Source organism: Actinia tenebrosa, unplaced genomic scaffold, assembly GCF_029948245.1.
Source record: "Actinia tenebrosa isolate PJP-AT-01 unplaced genomic scaffold, QUT_ActTen_1.0 PGA_scaffold1__47_contigs__length_23844297, whole genome shotgun sequence".
NCBI lineage: Eukaryota > Metazoa > Cnidaria > Anthozoa > Actiniaria > Actiniidae > Actinia > Actinia tenebrosa.
In genome coordinates, this window is record NW_028292578.1 from 20,247,578 (window position 1) to 20,270,386 (window position 22,809).

General features: G+C 38.6%; 4 protein-coding genes across 4 annotated transcripts in view; 1 reads left to right on the plus strand and 3 right to left on the minus strand.

Moving 5' to 3' along the window:
- LOC116288920 (uncharacterized) lies at nt 1–18,657 on the minus strand. Its single transcript, XM_031695784.2, has 2 exons — nt 18,505–18,657; nt 1–997 (listed from the first exon to the last, which is right to left on the minus strand). Exon 2 carries the CDS (start codon nt 992–994, stop codon nt 311–313), a length of 684 nt encoding a protein of 227 aa, XP_031551644.2. The 5' UTR covers nt 995–997; nt 18,505–18,657; the 3' UTR covers nt 1–310.
- LOC148910071 (uncharacterized) lies at nt 11,808–13,946 on the minus strand. Its single transcript, XM_089033351.1, has 2 exons — nt 12,845–13,946; nt 11,808–12,756 (listed from the first exon to the last, which is right to left on the minus strand). The coding sequence occupies exons 1-2, from the start codon at nt 13,156–13,158 to the stop codon at nt 12,537–12,539; spliced, it is 534 nt and encodes a 177-aa protein (XP_088889477.1). The 5' UTR covers nt 13,159–13,946; the 3' UTR covers nt 11,808–12,536.
- Nucleotides 18,586–22,809, plus strand: part of LOC116288916 (peroxidasin) — a 9,037-nt gene continuing 4,813 nt past the window's right edge. Inside the window, exons 1-3 of the mRNA XM_031695781.2 lie at nt 18,586–18,721; nt 18,805–18,867; nt 22,513–22,759. Of these exons, the coding sequence (XP_031551641.1) occupies nt 18,598–18,721; nt 18,805–18,867; nt 22,513–22,759 (434 nt within the window). The 5' untranslated portion in view covers nt 18,586–18,597. The remainder of the gene's footprint in view (nt 18,722–18,804; nt 18,868–22,512; nt 22,760–22,809) is intronic.
- Nucleotides 18,840–22,809, minus strand: part of LOC116288917 (mitochondrial chaperone BCS1) — a 12,931-nt gene continuing 8,961 nt past the window's right edge. Inside the window, exon 5 of the transcript XR_004196248.2 lies at nt 18,840–18,972. The gene's annotated coding sequence lies outside the window, so the exon portion shown is untranslated. The remainder of the gene's footprint in view (nt 18,973–22,809) is intronic.

Consider the following 22,809-nt stretch of genomic DNA (forward strand, 5'->3'; position numbering starts at 1 on the left):
TTATTCTGAAATATGCTTTATTAATAATATAGAATAAAGACAGCGACAAATAACAAAATAAATGCCTTTTGCATTTTAAATTCAGGGAATCTCGACCCATATATTATATTTAGAACATAAATGACACCTTTACAATGAAATTTTTTTAAAGACCATATGTACAGATATTACAATGTATTTAATAGGTCATTCCATCCACTGCTCTACCCTGCCAGCCCTCGTGTGGAGAAAGAAGGCTGGGGAGGGGAGGGTGAGGACAATTGTAAACTGATTTTTAGCACAATTTGTTTTGCGTACAATTTTACGTCATTTAATCGCTCTCTTGAAGTTCTTCTTGATCGAGGAGTTCCTCCTGACGGCCTACTACTTCCATCATTACATCCATAGCAAAGCAAAGCCCCAACTCTCGCACGAATTTTTCTTGGATATTCAAGTCACTCTGTTGAATATCCAATAATTGTCGCTCAAGGTCTTTCCTCAGTCGCTTGAGTTTTTGTATCTTCTCTTTGCTCATCGGCATCTCTGACAAAAAAGTGTCTATCTCTTCGCCTGTAGTAATCATGATTTCATAAGCTTCAAGCCATTTCAGTCCCTTCATAAAGACCTGGCTAAGGTTCATAGAGTTTGAGTCCCATCGATCTGGCCTGCAGTGACAAATAGCCGTCAATCCATACTCGTTGTCAGGCCCAAGACAGTGATTTTCAAAGCTTGCTCCAAGGATATTACCTTCAAAGTCCTTTAATGGAATATCAGGCTTTGAAACCACTAAAAATGGACAAGAACATGGATAATTGTTGGGCAGATAGCATCGAAGCGTATAGCTCTTGCCTAACTTGTTCGTAGATGCTTGCAGTTCAATCCTGACGAAGCCAGGTTCTTCCAAAAACGAAACACAGTCGCCAAAATCATTTCTCAATGTCTTCTTTTCGAATCTATATCTGGTCGCTTGTCGAGCACTTAGTGGCCACAATTTTGTGCTTTTCCCGCTTGACATATTCTGAAAATATAATTCAAACTGACTATTAAAAAATAAGAACACGTCTGATAGTTTCGGATATTACAATCTATACTAGATCATAAGAAAATCTGCTTACAAAGCAGATATTTTCTGACCCAATGAAATGCCAATGTTCGATAAAAAATCCCTGTTACGTCATCGTCGGGGAAACCCCATCCTATTGACGTCACATACTGTTAGACAATAAACCATGTCTATATCAAACGTGGTAGGGACCTCTATTTTATTGGTTGAGTAGTAATAACAAACTCAACCCCCTCATGGACTACTTTAATACTGCGATTCCTCATAAATATGCTTCAGCTTGGTATTTGTTTTCTGACTGCCGCCAGTCAAAAATATAAAAGGTACCGAAATGGTACGTTTTTGACACCAGCGAAAAACCAATCCCAGGCAGAATATCGGAAAATTGCAGCAAAATAATATTCAATAGAGCAGTTGCATGTTACGTCATTGCCGCCATCTTGGTTGATGTTAGATCAACCAAGCTGACGGGTTTTTCCTTGTTTTTCGTATCTCAAGGGATTTTGAGTCACATGGTTGCACACTGTATTTCCGGCATAACAGAGATTGCCAATGGGGGTACAGAAACAGACAATACGTTTGTTACTGTCCTTTGTTTTGAAGATACAGTCGACTCTCCCGTAAGCGACCACCTCGGGGCCAGGAGAAAGTGGTCGCTTACGGGAGATGGTCACAGGAAGCTACTGATCATTTATAATTTGTAACTCACGTGTAAAAACTACTGTATTAACGATTAAACTGTTTTAATCAAAACTTTGAATGTGCTATGTATATGTTCATAGTAGTGTAATTGTCAATATTTCGCCGGTTTTTAATACCCGATGACTCTATGTTCTTAATTTTTTTATTGTTAAAGGATCTGTCACCATTGCTGGCTCTTGGGTGGTCGCTTACGGGAGAGGAAAAACAATGAAAAAATCCAAAATTTTAACCCCAAAGGTAGTCGCGGTTGCTTACGAGAGTGGTCGCTTACGAGAGTGGTCGCTTACGAGAGTGGTCGCTTACGAGAGATTTTTTTACAGAGTTTATATGGGGAACAAAACGGGAAATTCAAAAAGTGGTCGCTTACGGGAGATGGTCGCTTACGAGAGTGGTCGTTCAAAGAGAGTCGACTGTACGAAATCCAGGATTACACTTTCATGGGATGGTAGGTAGTCGGTATAATCCCCACCCCACCCCTCTAAATCGGATAAACCTGTATATAGTAAATAGTGAAGCAAAGTTATCTTTGGTGTAGACCACATAAAACAATATGGCAGAGCAGCAACCTCATCCCCAGGGCAGCAGCAGTAAGGGGGACTCGCGGAGGGGGTCCCATATCGTCTGGGTATTGCCCGTGCCAAGTAGCATGTGAGTTCCGCGGGTATTCCCCGGGTTGCACCTAATTGCGAGGAGCCCCTTACTAGAGAAGAGTTTTTTCCATTGCTGTAACTATGGACCAAGTTGCAATAGACTTCATAAGAGGATGCAACTTTCCATTTCACGGGTATGGCCGTGTTTGGTAATCGTCTTGCCCGAGGCACATAATTAGAAGAGTGTATTTTTTCCCCACGTTTCGGCAACCATTTTCGGCTACCTTTTCTACCCCACACGGGTTTTCGACCTCTATATATAGAAGATGGAAGAGCAAAAGAGTATTTCGACAACATTGCAAGAGATGGGCATACGAGCAAAAAGTAGGCTACTAGCGCATTTGCTGTTGGACAATGCCTGCGACGGGAACCTATTGCCCGACATATCCAAATGCAACTACCTGCGGAACAACGAAGGTACTACGAGTTTGCAGCCGCTATCCGGATTGCCGCCTTTCGTAGACGACGTGTTTGTCTATGGTTTTTTAGCAGAAGAGAATTTGTATGGGAAGAAACTACTTTGCAGGAACGCAAAGACAATAGTGTCGAGAATATCCATTGCGGCCACGGAGACGTTTGGGACGTTCCTGCCAACCAGCATAGTACACACATGCAGACAGGGAAACATAGTAGACCGCGTTTCCAGCATGGATTCCGGGGGCAAGTGGTCCAGTTTGTATGGGACGGAGCCCGCTGCTGTCTTCGTAGCCAAAGTAGATACCTCCGAATTGCCTATAGAAGTCGTAGACGAGAAGATTTCCACGTTTGCCAGGCTGCAACGCGCGCACGGATATGGAATATACTCCATAGACTACACGCAGGATTTCTCCGGAACTTTGCATAGAGTCGCATTGGTATGTCGTTTGCGGGAGGTGGGATACGTGTCGCAGCATAGTGGCGGTTGGCGCAACGGTACGATTTTGGAGAACACGCATGCTGTGGGAGAATATGTTTGCACTTGGATGGAAGACGGCAAACGGACGAAGATATACAACAAAATAGTATCCAACTTCGAAGCCGGAGAAGTGCAAAATCCACTAGGCGCAAAGTTGGCAGAGTACGTGGATTGTCCAAACGAACACCTGCGTAGGACATTCCTGCACCCAGATGTGCAGGCGAGAGGATGTACCAGAGTGGAAATATCCATCTACGGCAAAGACTTCTCCAAATCCCACACCAACGCTATTGCGGAGACGCTAGAACCTTTGCAGGACATATTCGTAGTACAGCCGCCAAAGAATATGTGGTTGGCGCTCGCAGAACACTTGGATAGATGCTGCTGCATTTGCTGCGAAGAGACGGGAGAAATATTCCTAGCGTGGTACTGCAATTTGGGAACAAGACGCATAGCCGGCGTGCGAGTTCGAGGCAACGAAAAGTGGGAGCAATGCGTACTTTGGACCATAGCAGAGTTTGGATTGCGTCGTTGTCCTATCTTTCGCGTGGACATCCTAGGAACAGACCCGGTGGAGATAGCTCCGCTTCGCTGCTACACGAAAGACTCTCCTACCATACTGGCGGAGTCTAAGTTTCCCACTCGAGTGCACACAAATGCCCCCGCCATCGCTACGATGCTTCCCGCCACGGAGCACGTAGAGTGGGTTTGGCGCACGAAGAAGGCGCAAAGGATCGGAGTGGACAAGAGTCCCTTCGGAATACTAGAAGTGCCTTCCAGCCGCAGGATATCCTTCTTGTCCAAAAGACGACGACAACAAAGATTGGAAGACATACGGGACGATTTGGAAGGAGACGAGTGGGTCGAAGCCACGAAAAGATACCACGCAGAACTCCTGGAGCTAAGGAACTCCGTACTGCGGCAAAAGGAAGAGGACAGAAAAGCCATAGAGAAAGAGTTGGAAAAGTACAGAAAGCTATTGGATAGAATTTCCAGGAGAACCAAAAACCTACGCGGATTGTTCTTCGAAGGCCCCGAGTCCTACCTGGAGGGATACGAGAGACCCAAAGTACACCGAATGCAAGAAATACCCGCAGGGGAGTACAAAATACTAGGCTACGCAGTACCCAAAAACGTAGATGCCGTTTGGTTGGCAAGAGGACACCGCGTAGCATTGCGAAAAGGCAAAAAGACCTGCATTGCGTGGGCTACGGAAGCTATACTGGAAGCGTGCGCGGCTGGAAAGTTCGAAGCAGACGAGAACATGCGTGTCGCCATTCCGGGAGAAGAAATATTGGTGGAGTGGAAGAACAACATAGCAACTGCATTCGTACACGAAGGACCCGGTCTGGACACGTACTACGAATTGGCTAGGAAAGTAGACTATTCGATTCCCAGAAATCCAGAAAGACTACTAGAAGTGCCGGCGCCGCCAAACAAAGAATGCGTGCAGGCGCTGCGCATGCAGGAGGGTGAGTACCAATGCTGGAAGTACGCCAAAACCACCTATAGAAAAAAGGAAAGGACGATTCTGTTCCTTTCGCAGAAATGTCCAGAGTGCGTTTTGGAGGGCTGTACGGTAGAACATGCTACTACTCCGGTCTGGGGACACTTCTTGGAGACGCAAAAAATAGACTGGACAGCGCAGCCGCCTTTGTACTGCAAAATAGGCAGGGAAAAGACAACCAAGGCAAAGAAGAAAGACCGACTGGTGCACGTGTCTACTCCATCTCCGGAATCCTAGACTTTGGTTTGGGTGTTTCTGGGCGCGCATAGTAGACGACTTTGGGTGGTTGCATGCGCGCCCAAACGACGGCAGCAATGCCTACGACTGCAAATAGCACATTGCTACCTATTTGCCAGTCTATCTTTGTGGATACTTCCTCTACTTCGTCGGACAAATCCTCTACGTCTATTTTCTCGAACGAATCCTCCATGTCGTACTCCTGGTCCATCTTGGCTAGCAATTCCTCCTTCGCAGCCCGTAGTTCTTCTCTAGCTTTTTGGAGATCGTCCAGGACTATAGCAAAGGAATCCTGCACTTCTAGGAAATGTTTCTGCAAATCCGTAGTTGGTGGCTTTTCGGGCATTGCTACCTCCAAGCCATTTTCTCGCTCTATCCTGCGTATCTTTGGTATGCCTATGCCGTACTTTTTGGCTACCTTCTGCAGCCCTACGCCATTTCTCCTATCTTCCAACAATCCTGCTATTTCTTCCTCGGATAGTATTTTGGGTGTTGCCATATATATCTACGAATACGGTTCGGACATAGGCAAATACTATGGGGTATTCCGTGGGTCCATAGGATATAGACATGTATCTCTACATAGCTATGGGTATGGTCGCATACATGCTAGGAAAACAAAGGACGACACAGATACTTTTGGAGATCTTAGAAGGTCTCTACAGAGCGCAAAAGACATTGCAAGACGTACGTAGCCACTTTGGCGCAGCTACCGCGGCAAAGATAGCTGGGGCACTGTTTCGATGCTCTTGGTGTCTACGCAGATAGTATTTTTCTATAGTCGCGAACATAGTAGTTTCGAAAAACTCTCTATAGCAATTCTTCCATATATCTAGGGAGCGGTGTTTCGCAGCCCCTGCTATCCTACGGTGGATCCTGGGGATTGCTACCAGCGCAGAGGACACAAAAAGATACTCTATAGGGCAAAAATGTGTCTACCAGGAAAGCCCGTGTGGGGTAAAAAAGGTAGCCGAAAATGGTTGCCGAAACGTGGGAAAAAAATACACTCTTCTAACTGCTGCTGTGTAGCAGCAGTAAGGGGCTCCTCGCAATTAGGTGCAACCCGGGGAATACCCGCGGGACTCACATGCTACTTGGCACGGGCAATACCCAGACGATATGGGACCCCCTCCGCGAGTCCCCCTTACTGCTGCTCAGGGCCCTCTCGGCCCGACTCCAAAACAAAATGGCGGTCGTCGGGCCACTTTGTTTTGGAGTCGGGCCGAGAGGGCCCTGGGGACGAGGTTGGCTGATGGCAGTGTGTGTTTTACAGTCCCGACACTCGAAACACTTCAAGATTTTTTTGTTGACATTATTTTATCCAATCACAAAACACGGCGGAAAATCTTTAACATGTTTTATTTTTAGCTCACTCCGCGTGAACTTATGAACTGCTAGAAAATGCATGAAAACGTGGAAGTAAGCAAAACTGTGGCACAAAGTGCAAACTTTCAATAATTTACAGAAATAAAACAAAAATGTCGTTCATTGACGAAGTAGCCGTTAGAAAATGAAAAATAACGGCAACAACAATCGAAAATTGTTAAATGGTTCGAGTGTCCGCACAGTAACCTTAAATAACGGTACGTCATGTCAAGTTACCCGCGCGTGCTCCCTCTTTTCTTTCTTTCTTTCTTTCTTGAAGTGCAATAGAAAGGAGATTTTTTAATATTTTTTCCAAGTGGTTCTGTAGTGTCATTTGACCTCCTTCCAATTGTTATGACTCTTGGATAAGAGAAGCGTAGAAACGAGTTAATTTTTTTTGACTCACAACATAGTTAATGGAGCAAAATGGTAGGGAAACCTATCGTTCTAGATTCAGTTTGTTTGACTTTATCCATTGTTATATACCGTTTACCGTGCACAGTGAAGGAAAAATGGTTCTATACTTTGTTTGTACTATTAGGGAATCTAGAATTCTTATTATCTTATTATAGTTATTATTCGTTTATTAATCCTATATGATATCATCAATTGCTTATCGAAAAGGAATTGCTGTTTTTCATGCTTTCTTACTTATCATCTAGTAACGGCTTAACTGTATCTGCGCGGAAATATTCATCCGCATAGTTTGTGGTCAGCGAATAAAAGTTTTCACTTTCAAAATATTCAAACCATGAAAATAATAAGGAAATCAGTATTTTCAGCCATACTTGCTTTGGTTCGTTGTGCACGGTCACTATCACGGGATGGTACGGTTCAACCTCAAACGCAAAACAACATCTTTATTCTATGGATTTTCCAAACCATTCCACTCCATTTATTATGCTCACAATTAGTCTTTTAAAAACAGTTTTCAATTGACACGAGCCACTAAAGTCCTGAGTGACAGGTAAGTGTTCAAGGGTCTTATTAATCTGTCAGTCTGTTCGAATGCCTTCACCCCCAATCGTGCCAATTATTATTTACAATATTATTATTATCTCGGACGACAAGACTATTATAATGACAGATTGTGGCATTTTGCCTCTTTACAGAGATTTCTTCTTAAGTTTTGGGTCCTTTATAGTCATGACATAGATCTAGACTCGATAATTTTGACACAGATTTATAAAAAATAATATTTAGAGAAATGAATATATGGAACGAATTATTTTAAACTAGACAGTTAGCTAAGGGACGAACTATTGGGCAAAAACCAAAAAAAATAAAAAATAAATAAATAAATAAAAAAAGAAAAGAAAAAAGAAAAAAAAATTCGAGCACAGCTTTAAAGATTTAAAAAAATCCTGCATAAGAAAAGCCGTGCCAGAAAAAAAAATCCAAATCATGTTCAAAAGAATTTCCTGTACAGCCATGAGGCATAATAAAACATTCCTGCACAAAATAAATTGCCCAACCCTCCCACTCATAAGTCTAATGGTCCGTCCCTAATAATTTCCGTTTAGTGACGTCATCATTCAATTGCCTTCGTAATAACTATTACATATTATTAGATATCGTAAATAGATGTATATCGACTTTTATAATAAATTACAGATAATTGAAAGAAAGGGTAGATAACCAAAACCTTTTTTTAATACAGAGTTCAAAGTACTGCTTTGACACCGAGAACAAAAAAAAAGTGGAACTTGAAAGGCAAGCGACCTTGACTTGTAGTTTAATAGATATTAACTCATTATCAAATTATTAATTATTTTAGTTATTAATTAAACCTTTGCCTATCTATCCAAAAGCACTTGCATCGTTCAGGCATAATTCTGCATGCTTTAGTACAAGCATTTATATACTAATGAAAGTATACAGTATACAGTGCAGTACAATTAACTATCTTATTCGTGTGTTTTCAGAGCAGAAAAAGTGACAATTAAAGTGCCAACCAATTCATATATTAGGCCAGGATATCTAAAGCTGAAAATTTGAGCCTAAGGAGCTGCTGCACGGACTATGATTCAAGCCCTCAAAATGAAAATATTGGCAAATACCAACTAGATTAATAAATATTTGTGAGACATTTTTTGAGAAGAAAGTTCTTTGAGTTTCGTGCAATTTCGTTCATTCTCTGACACTGTAATGGCTTCTTGGAACTCTGAACCTATCAAATTTCGAAAAATCATTATTGATATTGAATGATATCCTGAGAGCATAAATAAGTATTTATAGTTTTTCAGTCTATCGAATCCCTGGAAGTATCACTTAAAATTTAATTTGCCTTGACTTTTAAATTCAAAAACGACATGTGACTGAAAAAGTACTCATCAGACTTCGGGGAAGAAATTTGTGTAGTTTAACTTGCACGGAAAGATTTCTTTCTTTCTTTTCGTTTTTCTTGCCTTTACAAGTCTTTACAGAACTGACCTGAAGTGTTCGACAAGTTGATTGGTTAAGTTTATAATTAAAACTGAAATCGAGTTAAGGTAACCAGGAAGCATGCTTCAGACTCTTCGACTAATTACAATCTCTGCCTATATCGAACACACTAACCCACTCTTTATCAAACATCAGATTATTAAATTTCACGACCTTATTTTATGATTATAATAACTTATAATAACGCAATTTTTGTCTACAACCGTCCTTTCGGGTAACCTACCCAAGATTTTTGAATCTTTTTTGAAGTTTTTGAATCTATTAACGAAAAACACAGCTATAGAACTAGGCTCGCTTTTAGAAAATCATATTATCTAACAAAAGCAAGGATTAATTATGGCAAATTTAATATTAGATTTGCTGGTGTCAGAGTGCACGCACTAAAACCGTGAACATTAAATAGTACTAATTAGTACTATTTTATACAGAATCCTTTGTTTTCTATTGTTTAGTTATCACTATTTAGTGCTAAAAATTAGTATTTGTTTCACGGATTTAGTATGAGCACCCTATCATTCTATTTTCCTAATGTTACTATTTATTTACTTGTTTTTCATCTATATTTATTGTAAGATTTTCTTAATTTACTTTTTTGCATATTGTATAAAAATTACTTCTTTGAAATTCACTTATATATTTCATGTAACATTTTCTTGTTTGTATTTATCTTCACATAATATTTATTTGATATTGTTTATATTTCCATTGATAATAATAATAATAATAATAATATTTATTTATAAAGCGCAAATACAAATCTGTTCTAAGCGCTAGTAAACAAACGACAAAGACAACGACAAAATAAAATTATTTACAAAGAATATGCTAATTTGAAGAGATAAGTTTTAAGTTCAGTTTTGAATGAGGCAAGACTTGATGCATTTCGGAGAGATATTGGAAGTGAGTTCCAGAGTTCAGGAGCAGCCACAGAGAAGGAGCGATGACCATAAGATTTAAGATTATAAGAATGTGCTGATAGAAGAACTTGTGATGCAGAACGAAGATTACGGTTCGGTTTATACACTGAAATGAGTTCCCGGATATAGATAGGAGATTGGCCATGAAGAGCTTTAAAAGTAAGTAATAGGATTTTATATTTGATTCTAGATTCAATTGGTAGCCAATGCAGATTAACGAGGATAGGTGTAATGTGGTCATGTTTATGGGAAAGAGTGATTATTCTGGCAGCAGCATTCTGTACAGATTGTAGTTTATCTAAGAGTTTGTTTGGTAAGCCAAAGAGCAGAGAGTTACAGTTGTCGAGTTTGGAGGATATGAACGCGTGGACGAGAGTTTCAGTTGTTTTCAAAGAGATGTATTTTCTTATTTTAGCAATGTTTCTGAGATGATAAAAAGAAGACTTGCAAATATTATTCACATGACGAACCAAAGTAAGATGCGTATCAAATATGACACCAATGTTCCGAGCATGCATTGAGGGCATTATCACATCAGAACCAAATTGAAGAGAAGGAAGAGTTAACTGTGGGCTGTGCTTTGAAGAAAATAACAGGAATTCAGTTTTGCCTTTATTTAGTTTCAATTTATTTGTAGTCATCCAAGCATCAATATCAGATAGACAGTTTTCAATCAGATTCATGGAATCATTAAGAGAAAAATCATCATTACAGGAGAAAGGAATATATAATTGAGTGTCATCAGCATAAAGGTGGAAAGACATTCTGTGTATTCGGAGGATATCAGCTACTGGAGAAGTATAAAGGAGATACAACAAAGGACCAAGTACAGAACCTTGAGGTACGCCACAATCAAGTTGAAGGGCTTCAGAAGAAAAATCATCAATGGAAACAAATTGAAAGCGATCAGTGAGGTAGGACTTAAACCATTGAAGAGCTATGCCAGAAATGCCAAATTTTGTATGGAGACGATCTAGAAGAATTTGATGATCAACTGTGTCAAATGCAGCAGATAGGTCCAAGAGTAGCATGGCAACACAAGAACGATTGTCAATGGAGTGGAGGATATCATTTTGTACTCGAAGAAGAGCAGTTTCACAGCTATGAAATGTTTTGTATGCAGACTGCAATGGTTCATGGAGATTGTTCAGAGACAGATAATCATTTAGCTGAAGGGAAACGACTTTTCCAATAATCTTGGAGATATTCTTTAAATTAGAGATAGGGCGATAATTTCCAAAAATTTCATGATCAAGAGATGGTTTTTTCAGTAACGGTTTTAAAACAGCAACTTTAAGAGAAGATGGAACAACACCAGTTTGAAGTGACAGGTTAACGATTTCACATATAGTGAAATAACCAAAATTGTTTGCAAACTACTATATTTAGCTAATTGACCACGTTTTGTCAGTTTTGGTTATTTCTGTTAGCTTGGTACTAGATCAGTTAAGTTCTTATTTTTATTTATGCATTATTTGTTTAACTGAGTACCTGATAAAATTATTGTCGTTGTCATTCAATACTTTTTGTTTCGGCCCACAGGCCGCAACGCTACTAAGATCAGTTTGGGTAGTAGATATGAAACACCGGTTCTACGCCCGGTGCCACCGGTGCGAATCGGTGCTCTCCTCCAGACCCTATACCGGGCCCGTAATAACGGTGACGTCATAGCTATTCTATAGGTGAGGTGCCGTGAGGTTTCGTAGGGGGAGGGGTGGTCAGCCATATCTATTTTTGAGTTGGCTGGATTGCACCATACCAACGCAATAGGGACGATCTATTTTTGAGATTTTACGTCAAAGTTTAATCCTAATAAAAGTTTCATAAAAATTAGTTTTTCTGTCTCAAAGCCTATTGTTAATGGTATAGACTCTTTTTACTTTATGCTTTTGTTTCACCCTAATAGACATTTCCGATTTAGCGGCATATGAGCGGAATAGGCATATACTAGCGGAATAAGCATAAACCAGCGGAATAAGCATAAACCAGCGGAATAAGGCTAGAATCATCGTTATGACCAGAAAATTCAATAAAATAATGAAACAGCTTTCAGTAGACCTGTTTTATCTAACTTAAGGTATTGCACAATTAATATCGTTAACACTACCTGTTTTATTAGCTTAACTGACGAGCAGTGTGCTCGAGAATAAGATCTCGTCCCGTTGAAACGCATTTATATAAAAAAGTTGCGTTTATAATATACTAATGTAAATGCTCCCCCTTAAATTTATAAAAGGACTAAGAATGCTAGCATATAATGTAGAATACCACGACGGTTATTATTTTCGAGAAGTTTTCCTTCTGCATGGACACGTACGTATCGCTAACATATAGTTGAAATGTGGATGCCTACTGAGATTGTTCACTGCCTGTAAACACTTACTTCCCAACTCTGTACCCTCTCCTCTGCGGGGAAAAACAGGATTTTATTCAAGTTCTCTGTTAGTTCTTCTACAGTGGAAAAGGCTGTGCACATAACCAATGCGTTGAAATTCAGAACAAAACAAGATATTTGAGAGATTCAGTAAACATCTTGTGTTTTCGACAAACATTTGTGCTACGCAAACGAAAAAAAAGTAAAAAGAAGTTGAAAAGCTTTTCAAGAAGCAATAGATAAATAATGAAATAACCTTTGTCTTTGCTGAGAAGGTTTCTAAAAGGTACTAGTTAAATTACAGGGAAAGAACAAAAACGTGCTTATGCCGGCCAGAAAAAACGTGATGCTTAATGTCTATTTATTAATAACGTGAACAGAACTCATAAAGCCTATAAGGTGCTAGTCTTCATCTGACGAAGAATCTGTCACGTCAAGACCATGGACTGCCCTCCAGCTTTTTAATGCTTTCTGGTGCTCTCGTGCAGCACTTTGGGCCGCATCAAGAACGGCGGGGATTGCTTCGAGTAAGCTGTCCAGTTTTTTCTCTCTGGTGACCTGGGAGTTCCTAGATGACTTCAGCTTTTTACTTGACTTTAAGCTTTCATTGAGAGGTCTTTTCCTTAAAGGATAATAGCAAAATTAACGAGGTTTTATTATAAAATAGGTATGAGAAACGTTGAAAGTAATTCTGTCTGCTTATAAATTACCTGTCTTCCGTCCTCTCGCTTTCTCTTGTTTTCTTGATTCGTGTAAGGATGTCAGCAGGGTCGTCATTTGGTTCGTTCTTTTCTGCATCTAACACATACTTTGTTTCGCGTGCATTGATAGCTCTGCAAATGTCTTCAACTTCTTCAGTATCTTCATTACAAGTTTCTTCCACACTAGATGCGGACGAGTATTCTTCATCAATTATTCTATTTGACGTGCTTGCTTCACTGGCATTCCTACCAGGAAATAAAAGAATCATCGCACTCCATATAATACCGTTATTGAGAGTCCTTTCTTCTTTGGTCAACAGCATTCTTACCTTGAAGGAAGAGCGTTGTTAAGCAGTTTAGTAGCTCTCTTCCTTAATCGCTCCAGCAACACTTTGTTGGAATTTCCTTCAGCCACATACTGATCACCTGCTTCTCACAAAACCTCAACATGCCTTCTCATAAAACTCAAAACACTTTTCCACTCTCTTCCACATGCTTGCACAGCTTGAAGAAGAAGAGTATCTTCGACTTGAGTGTAGTTTTTCCTTGGTTTTCTTTACTTGTTGTTGTCCATCGCTCCTTTCTCACAGGATTAAGAAAAGTGAAAAGAGCCCTAAAAATTTGCATACATAGGCACGTGCACACGTGCACTGGTCGTAATGTTTTTTTTAAATATTTTTGTTTGGTTTCGTGATTGCGAACGAAAAAGTTGCATATATGTTTAATACACTACCTGTTTGCGTCAGTCAACAATGGATGTCCCACCTTTCCCAATGTTTATTGTAGTAACCCTGCTGTCTATCTTTGCAGCTATAAAATTGAGTCTTCAAAGACCACAACGTTTGGTCCCTTTATTTCCTATGCATGTAATAGGGAACCTGCTCATCACACTCGTTGCGCTTGTCTCTACGGCACCAACGGGAGCTAATCTCCTAGCCCGACTTTTTGGTAATCTGCTGCTTAACCATCGTAACAGTGGCAGAGATGTTTATTGTTTAGCACGAAGACATCCACACATCTTTTGGTACATGACCGGGGAAACACTAGAATCCTTTGATGCTATTGTACGAAGAATTGGTATAGAAGTTACCAGTCCAAGACACACACCTCGGGTGTCAACTACAGGTAGAAAAAGATCTTGTAATCTTGACTTATAGAGGTGACAAAAAGTACCATTTTATGAGTACACAACTAATTGTTGACGCAGATGGTTTGGTAGTACTCCTTGTAGCTGGGTACGTTTGCTATATAGTAGCGTTGTCATGTTGTGCTTAAGTATTTCGATCTAGCTGCTATTTTACTGCATGTAAAAACAAATACAAACATAAGCAAAATTTAGTACTACACGTATTCATAGTAAACAAACGTCTTGCAGATTTCCGGGGCATATGAACGATGCGGAGTCATTCAGACGACTTCCTGCTATAGGCCATGGAAGAAGAAGGAATCTACCACGACGAGCAAGGCTGCTAGCTGATGGGGGATACGCTATCGCCCCACCTCTTATCACTCCAAGGCGTATTGCTTACAACAGACGACAACAGAATGCCAACAGAGCGCTAAGGTCGCTTCGTATCCGCGTAGAGCACGCCATTGGATTCCTGAAAATGTACTCAGCGACCTCGGATATTTTTCGACACATGAGGCCATTTCAACCCTTTGTAATAGCAACTTGTGGTGCTCTTGCTAATAGAAGGAAAAGAATTCTAAAAACACTGTAATGTTATATATGTTCTTTTTGATATACTTTTCGGAAAAGTAAAACAAACTGGCGTAACACATGTTTATATTAGTGAGAGCAGAAAAATTCCTAGCTTAATACTGTAAACAAATCTCAAGATATGTTGATACTACTGGCGCTTACTAGTCAGTTGTGACTGTTTTGGTGCGTTGAATACAACAGGTGTATGATAAAGTTCATAAGTATATGACGTTTGGGACATTAATTCTTCGTAGTAAGAGGATTGACTATTAAGGACCATAGTAGTAAGACGAAGGAGTAACGTCAGTAAAAATAGTTACAAACTTTCTTTCTCAGTTGTTATTTACCTAATAATACATTGTACTAGCTGAGAAAACAGTAAGATAAGGAGTTTTGAAAATTCTATTGGTTAAATCTGGAATAAAATAATGATAGCTCTTTTTAATTTATGCTATTCCGGTCGGATTATAGAATGCGGAATATACTTTCCCTATGCCGCTAAATCGGAAATGTCTAATTGAGTTCTACGAAGTTGACTTATGAAAGACAAACGATAAACCATAGATGACTTGCCCAAGGACCAACTTTTATTCATAAAACGCTCAATACATTTGAACTACAAAATAAGTTTACTTACAGCTCTTTTCATTATTTAACCAAGTATGATGTTTTGATTGTCAGATAATTGTTCAATAGAAACACCCGTCACTTGAAACAATAGAGGACTATGTTCTGCATAATTGTCGAGTCAATCACACAAAAATCACCTACTAAATATCAAGACCGCGATCTACTCTTACTCAGATTTTACAAAACAAAACGTCCAATTTTTAAAAATAATTTGCGCATTTCTTATTCACTAATGAGTTCAGTCAGGTGTAGACTTTTAGGCCAGATACATGCCAATAGCCGATAGCTTGATAGCTGATAGCCTAGCTCTCTATATAGTGTAGATCCTAGTGTAGATAGTAGATCTAGTATAGGTTCTAGTGTAGATTCTAGTGTAGATAGTAGATCTAGTATAGGTTCTAGTGTAGATTCTAGTGTAGATAGTAGATCTAGTGCAGATTCTAGTGTAGATTGGGGTGGATTTTGTGTGATTGACTCGACAATTATGCAGAACATAGTCATCTATTGTTTCAAGTGACGGGTGTTTCTATTGAACAATTATCTGACAATCAAAACATCATACTTGGTTAAATAATGAAAAGAGCTGTAAGTAAACTTATTTTGTAGTTCAAATGTATTGAGCGTTTTATGAATAAAAGTTGGTCCTTGGGCAAGTCATCTATGGTTTATCGTTTGTCTTTCATAAGTCAACTTCGTAGAACTCAATTAGGGTGAAACAAAAGCATAAAGTAAAAAGAGTCTATACCATTAACAATAGGCTTTGAGACAGAAAAACTAATTTTTATGAAACTTTTATTAGGATTAAACTTTGACGTAAAATCTCAAAAATAGATCGTCCCGATTGCGTTGGTATGGTGCAATCCAGCCAACTCAAAAATAGATATGGCTGACCACCCCTCCCCCTACGAAACCTCACGGCACCTCACCTATAGAATAGCTATGACGTCACCGTTATTACGGGCCCGGTATAGGGTCTGGAGGAGGCACCGGGCGTAGAACCGGTGTTTTATATCTACTTTGGGTATCCCTTAATATTCTGTGAAGCTGTCAATCACCTCTCATTATTTTCTATCGTATCGAATCACATTCGGCTTTCTTATCACGTGGATGGCATTAGCCAATGGTAAAAGGAGGCGTAGCTCTTAGCTTCACTGAAAAATTCTACTACGAGGAGAAAGTGTTGTAGTTTCGGGGAGTGCAGAAAAGCATAAGTATTTGTGAATTTTTTCAATTTTTGTTCCTCGAACGAACCTCACAAGAAAAAATAATTGATTTCAGATCATAAATAACAAAGGTGAGTTATTCAAGATTGACATTTTTATCTTTGTTTCCCGTCGCATAGAGTCTTCCTTGGGTGGGTCGGTGGAAAAAAAGAAAAAAAAGAATTAAAAAAAAAGGAGAAATAAAGTCAAAACGGGAAACCTTTGGAGGTTTTTTTTTTCTTGTATACTTTTTATCTGTATGATTATATTCAGTCTTGTAACTGAGGAACCACTGTTAGTGCATATAAAAACGGGACACGTTTTTGTTATTTGTGTAGTTTTTATTGATCTTATCCTTTTTAAACAAATACTCTGGTTATTTTTTTCATTTTTTATCGTTTATTTGCTATTTATTCCTATACTTAAAATATCTTATTTTTTCCTGATTTTCGAAAATCAGAGTAGCTAGTCGGTCGGGCGACGACATCTCGGGCGACGGGAAACAAACAAAAGAATGGGGATGGCCTAAAGAAAAAATTACAGATGCAGATAAAACTTGTGGTTTCACGAACAAGAGATCCTTGAAACTTCTAAATTACTAGTAAAAACTAAGGAACTCGACCACGTCTAGTTCGAGTGCTTAAATGACAAAAAACTTAGTCAACAATTCACTAATAATCACTCTATTTTTGTTAGAATACTTCGAGGTTCTTTTTTATGGAGATTTCTTATATTTATACAATAAGCAATCTATATCATATCTTTAGGTGCCAACCATTTATGAGTTCATTTTTTCCCATGAAGAAATCTAACAATAGAACTCCTAAACATTACTCATTGTCTGACTTTCCCATGAAGAAAACTAAAATAGAATGTCGACTGCCTCTTTTAGGTTTCCTCGTTTTTACTCGTGCCTAGGCTCCGCCGTACGAGTCTTAAAATGCAACGCGTACAGTTTTTTTCTTTTGCTCTTCGTCCAAGTCGAGAGGCTTAGTCCCCCTCACCTTTTCAAAGAGCCAGGCTTCACAGGCTATCCTATCCGGCAAGTTCCATGAGAGTAATACTTCCGGTCTGAAACTAATTACTGAAGAAATGAACTTTATGAGCAATAGCTTATTTTGGTTAACTCTTCATATTAATTCATCTACTCGATTAGTATTTTCTGCACGAACAAGCGAAGATCGATAAGGAGAACAAGGTTTCAAGATAAGCCATAGTAAACAAATTAATTCAACTTGACTCGTCGTATTCTCTTGAAATGGAACTTGACAATATAGATATTCTTATAGCCTATATTTATGTATTTATATTAACTGTTTTGACTTCAAAGTCTACTCACAAAGGAACATGAGGTACATAGCAATTTTTAAGATTCTATTTGATTTAAGAAGCAAAATAAATAATTTTCTACGCACATTCCAGGGTTTGATCTTTGCCGTTCGAAGCCTTATAATCTCTCTCATTTTTCTTCAAAAAAATGGCGATTCATTAAAAAATAATTAAGCAATGATGAGAGAGGTTTTGAGCAAATATTAGCCTGTATTTACGTTTTAAATGAAGCATTTTGATTTTAAAGCGAGCCGTGCGAAATTGCATGTCTTGCTAATTACGTATGCCAAAACGCAGGACCCGGAACTGGAATTGGAGTTCCAGATTAAGTTATTCGATGATTTTGATGAGTATGGCATAAATGCTCTGCCTACAAACGGCTTTGAACGCTTTCGTTCGAAATTTTGCAACTTATTTTTACTTCTCCTTAGAGACTCTGATACTAGTAAACCGTCTCAACCAGGGTCTGGTTTATCATTACTTCGAGACGTCACGAAATACTTTATCAGTATTTTGGGAAGCTCAACCAACTAAATCCTCAATACATTTTGAAACCAGGTCCTCCAGGTCCTCCAGGTACCCAGCTTATCCTGGAACCAGGGTCTAGTCTTTCTGAGAAAGTGTTTACAAATAAATTTTGTATAGTTTTACTGTGCATTGCTGATCGACTCAATTCCAAACGCCCGCATATTTATTTAATCAAAAACATGATTGACGTCAGTTATTTTAATATTAATTAATGTCATTCTTATGTTTAGAAATAGATTTCCGGGCGTGACAAGTGGTTATAATTGGTTATAGCTTACAGTCTGCCTCCAGTTCTGCTCTGACTTGTGTACAGGCGTGAGTAGATCAAACCTGCACCCTTCTGTTCGTTCGCCCAGTTGCCCTGTTGGTCCATGATGAGGTTTCAATTTCTTCTCCTCCTCCTGATCGCTTCGGCCTTCTGTGCTTCTAGTTCATCAGAAGAAGAAAATAAATTTTCTAAGATTGAAGATATTTCTCAAGAAGATGGTTTTCAAGGTAAATGGTTAAATTTTAGCTTATACCAGGCTTTAGATCTTAGTTTATTTTGCACTTACGGAAACTCACTTTTAAAATTTCAGATGACGAAACCGATCAAATTCCTAAACTTGAAGATGTTGATGATGAAGAAGACGATTTTCAAGGTAACTGCTGTAATGTTATCAATATATCCATGATATCCATCACTTTTCTTCGTGGAAGTAGCACTTTTTGTCTCCCCGATTAGTAGGGCACTTGTGCCCGTCCGGCTAGAAGAAATTAGAGACATTAATAAAGTTATTATTATTATTATTATTGATAATCAATGGTTAAACACTAAACCTCTTATCCGATCCTCACTTCGATTAAAATGGGATCAGTTAGAAGCTGTCATTTTAAGGAGGAAGAAAACTTGTCAGAAGCTGAAATTTGCTCGTAACAAAACAAAACAAAACAAAACAAAACAAAACAAAACAAAACAAAACAAAACAAAAAAGAAAATGCATGTATAAACATCTGCGCCGTGTATGGCAACTAAGACTTCAGATCACTTTACTAATGCTTCAAACCCCAAATTAATTGAACAAATTTAAATTAGCACACGCCGAAGTATTGAGCTTGTTATTTAAGGTACTAGAACTGGATAAAGTGGTGTCATTTCTACGAAATTCATCTAAAACACTACTTGATAATATAACAATAGCATACTATTCCAGGCTTTGTAAAAGGAATTTTTTTGAGGAAGTAAGTCAAAGCGGAAAATTTTAATCGGGACTCACGCGGCGTAGGATTGAAAACAGAAAGCGGAATTTTGGGTAGTTTTTGATCGAACTAGTGTCTGTCTGTCTGTCTGTCTTTACTATAGCCAATCCTGCATAAGGCAGAAGGTGACGACCCGCATTTGATTGGTGAAAACTGCGGTCGTGTTGCAAACTGACTGATCTCATGCACAGGAAAAAGCTACTAATGAGATTAAAATAATAATAATATTTTCAAACATGTTGAGACTTGAAGCAATCAGCAGAGCGAATAAATATGTACTAGCATAGACACAGCTCTGAAATGCATCATGTCATCCAAGCATCGATCCCTTGGTTGATCGTTTAAAGTGAAGATTTCACAAAACATTTCTTGATTTTTTTTGCACTGCCGTTTTTCTCCAAATGGCCACTGGAAGCTATGTATTTATACATGTTAAATATTAATAATAATGATAATATAGACTCATCTGTAATGTGAAATATGTGAAATATGTAATACCTTATCAATTATCAGTAAACTAAACTATAAACTAACCGGCTATAAATGAATTAAGGCGTTTTATAATGAAACTTTCAAGCTTCCTAGTACTCAACTTGTAATATATGTAGACAAAGTTGGGGGAAACGAAGGAGATAAGACGGTTTTCAAGGAAGTCTAGAATCTTTTTTTTTGCAACAAAATTTTTAATTATTTCCTAAATTGCCTTTGATGTTTTCAAAACAAATTATTGATTAATTTCTAATGTCTTTTTTAATGTAATTAACGATAACTATAAGACTTAACGACATTTATATTTTAGGCGATTAGAATTGATCTGATCGGATTTGAAAACAGTAAAGCAAATGCAAAAAACAACTCCAAAAGCACCAGTAAAATACACCCAAAATGCCCTTAAATTTGTCACAGAATATTTTCAAAGCAACACCGCCAATTAGTACAATTACCCTATTTCAATATGACGTTACATCAAAACAATCTATTGTTTAAACACAAAGGATCATGGTCGTCGGAGGGGGTCAAATCAACGCAAATTCACCGAAAATTGTTCTAAAACCTGTATCAATCCACGAAGAGAAGTAGAATAGCCAGCAAACGCTCAGAATATTTTTTAGTACATATTAACACATATTATATCTGAAAACCAGGCCATTTTAAATTAAACTGTTTCGCTAGGAGTAAATTTTGTTGAATTTTAAATTGGATTTGGCGATTCTATCACCCACATAAACAAGCAGTGACGTCATAGTGAAATAGGGCAATTTAAGCTTTCGAAACTGCGAGGTTTTGACCTTTCTCTCTCTTCCGATGACAGGAAGTTGCTGGGAAAGGGAAGTTCAATCTTTAATAATTATTCTCAAATTATTAATTTATTAATTAATTTGGTTGTAAAAATAGATTGTGGGTTTCCTTGAAAACCGTCTCATAGATTTTCCTCAAACTTTGTCTACATGTATTATTTGGTTGCTCGATAACTTAAAAGTATCATTATAGACCACGTGATCTGAAATCTACGCGCGTGCGCAATGCATTGTTTGCCACAGCGAAAGTTTCCAAGTGTTTTCTATTATCTCTTGATAAAAGGAAATATTTTCCCCTAACGAAGACGGAAAATACTATCTTTAAAAGATATTTGGTAATTCTTTCCACGGACGTGTTTTAATTTTTTTATTTTCGAGTTAAAGATGTGTTTTTTTCGAGCCGACAACTTGGATATTAGGAAATCTTGAGCTACGAACAAAACGCTTGCTGATTGGCCAATTCGTTCTGCCTGATACCTGGAAGTGTGTCGCTGGGGCTCATCAGTCCGGAGAAATCGGCATTGTTAATAGAAAAGGCTAGAAAACCAGTGGCAAATTAAATCATAATCCTATGCTGAAAACTTGTAGTCAGGTGACAAACCCGTCTAGAGTACCTGACTATTCAGTGAATTTCGAAGCGAAACGTTTTCACTATGAAATCTCAATTCTATATGAACCCCATGATGACAAAACACACAAACAAGCTACCTTACTAGCCTACTGACAGTGTGTGTGAGTTAGTAAAGATTTAGGAGAAACATGAATAAAGAGTTTTTGAGATGTCGTCGTTTATTGCTAACTGTGCAACGGCTTTTGCGAATGGCGATCGGTGATTGGCGCGCGATTATGCGACCAAAAAGAACCGTGGCAATACATCTTAACACGAATAATCGAGTTGTTTCTAAATGGTTTCGTCGAGTACAAGCAACACTAAATATCCCATCAATAACCTGTGTTATTGACAAAAATAATAATAAACACCACTGAGTGTCTCCCATCGCTTACCATGTGTATCGCTAGTATCTTTAGCTTTATAGTACTAATCGCCGTCGTCCTCCCTTCAACTTTTTCTTTTGATTAATCTATATACAAGGTGATGCAAAATCATTGCTGAATTTCAGTCAGCCGATCTATTAAGGTCTGTGTATCTCATTTTCAACTTAAAATAGTGGTCAAGCACTGGCCATCATGTGCTGTCAGCCAGAAAGAATGCTATTGGACACGTAGAGAGCATAAATAACAGGGAAACTTCTTATTGATAGCTCTCTTGACACCGGTGATATAGTTGATGAACTGATTCCGCTCGAGACAGGAAATTACTGCAAGTGAAACCAAGGAGAAAGAAATAAAGAAAGAGCGATAGAACGAAAGAAGAACTGAAAAAGGAAAGGAAAAGAAGGAAGGGAATTTTTGAATATTTTAAATTAAATTTTCCTTGAACTCGGCATCATGTCAGTATTTCCAAGTACGATATGTAACTCCAAATCATCCCTCGAGGGATGACAGACACACGGCCCTATAAAAACATATGCCAGTGCAATATTAGGGATACGTATGATAGATATAATAGATATTTGCTTAATGCACATTAGCAGACCTTCATTCCATTGTTTTCTTTCGTGTCTATTTGACTATTACACGTTGACTAGTATTTTTTATTTCACGGGTTAAATGCTCTCACTATATAACTTTTTTTTAAAATCTACAAGCGCACCCAGTAAGCGCTAGTTCTTTTATATGCTCCATTAGGTTCTGTGTCAGACTGGAAAATAAAGCTCAAATCAGTGCAAGATGTTCCTGGCCTCACCGACAAGATGTTGACGGAAGCGATCGATGAAGCTAAGAGAGAGACAGAAGAGGATGAAAAACGTACTCCTCGTCAAAAGAGCGTCGCTTTACAGTCACATTACAAACGATTCGTACCAGACCTAGAACCTGCTCGAATCGGCGCCATGGTCATGGAGAGAACTGTAAAACGACTAGCCACTAAACTCAGGTATGGGTCTGTTCACTTCTTATGGGCATACAAGGGCTGGTGGATTTCGC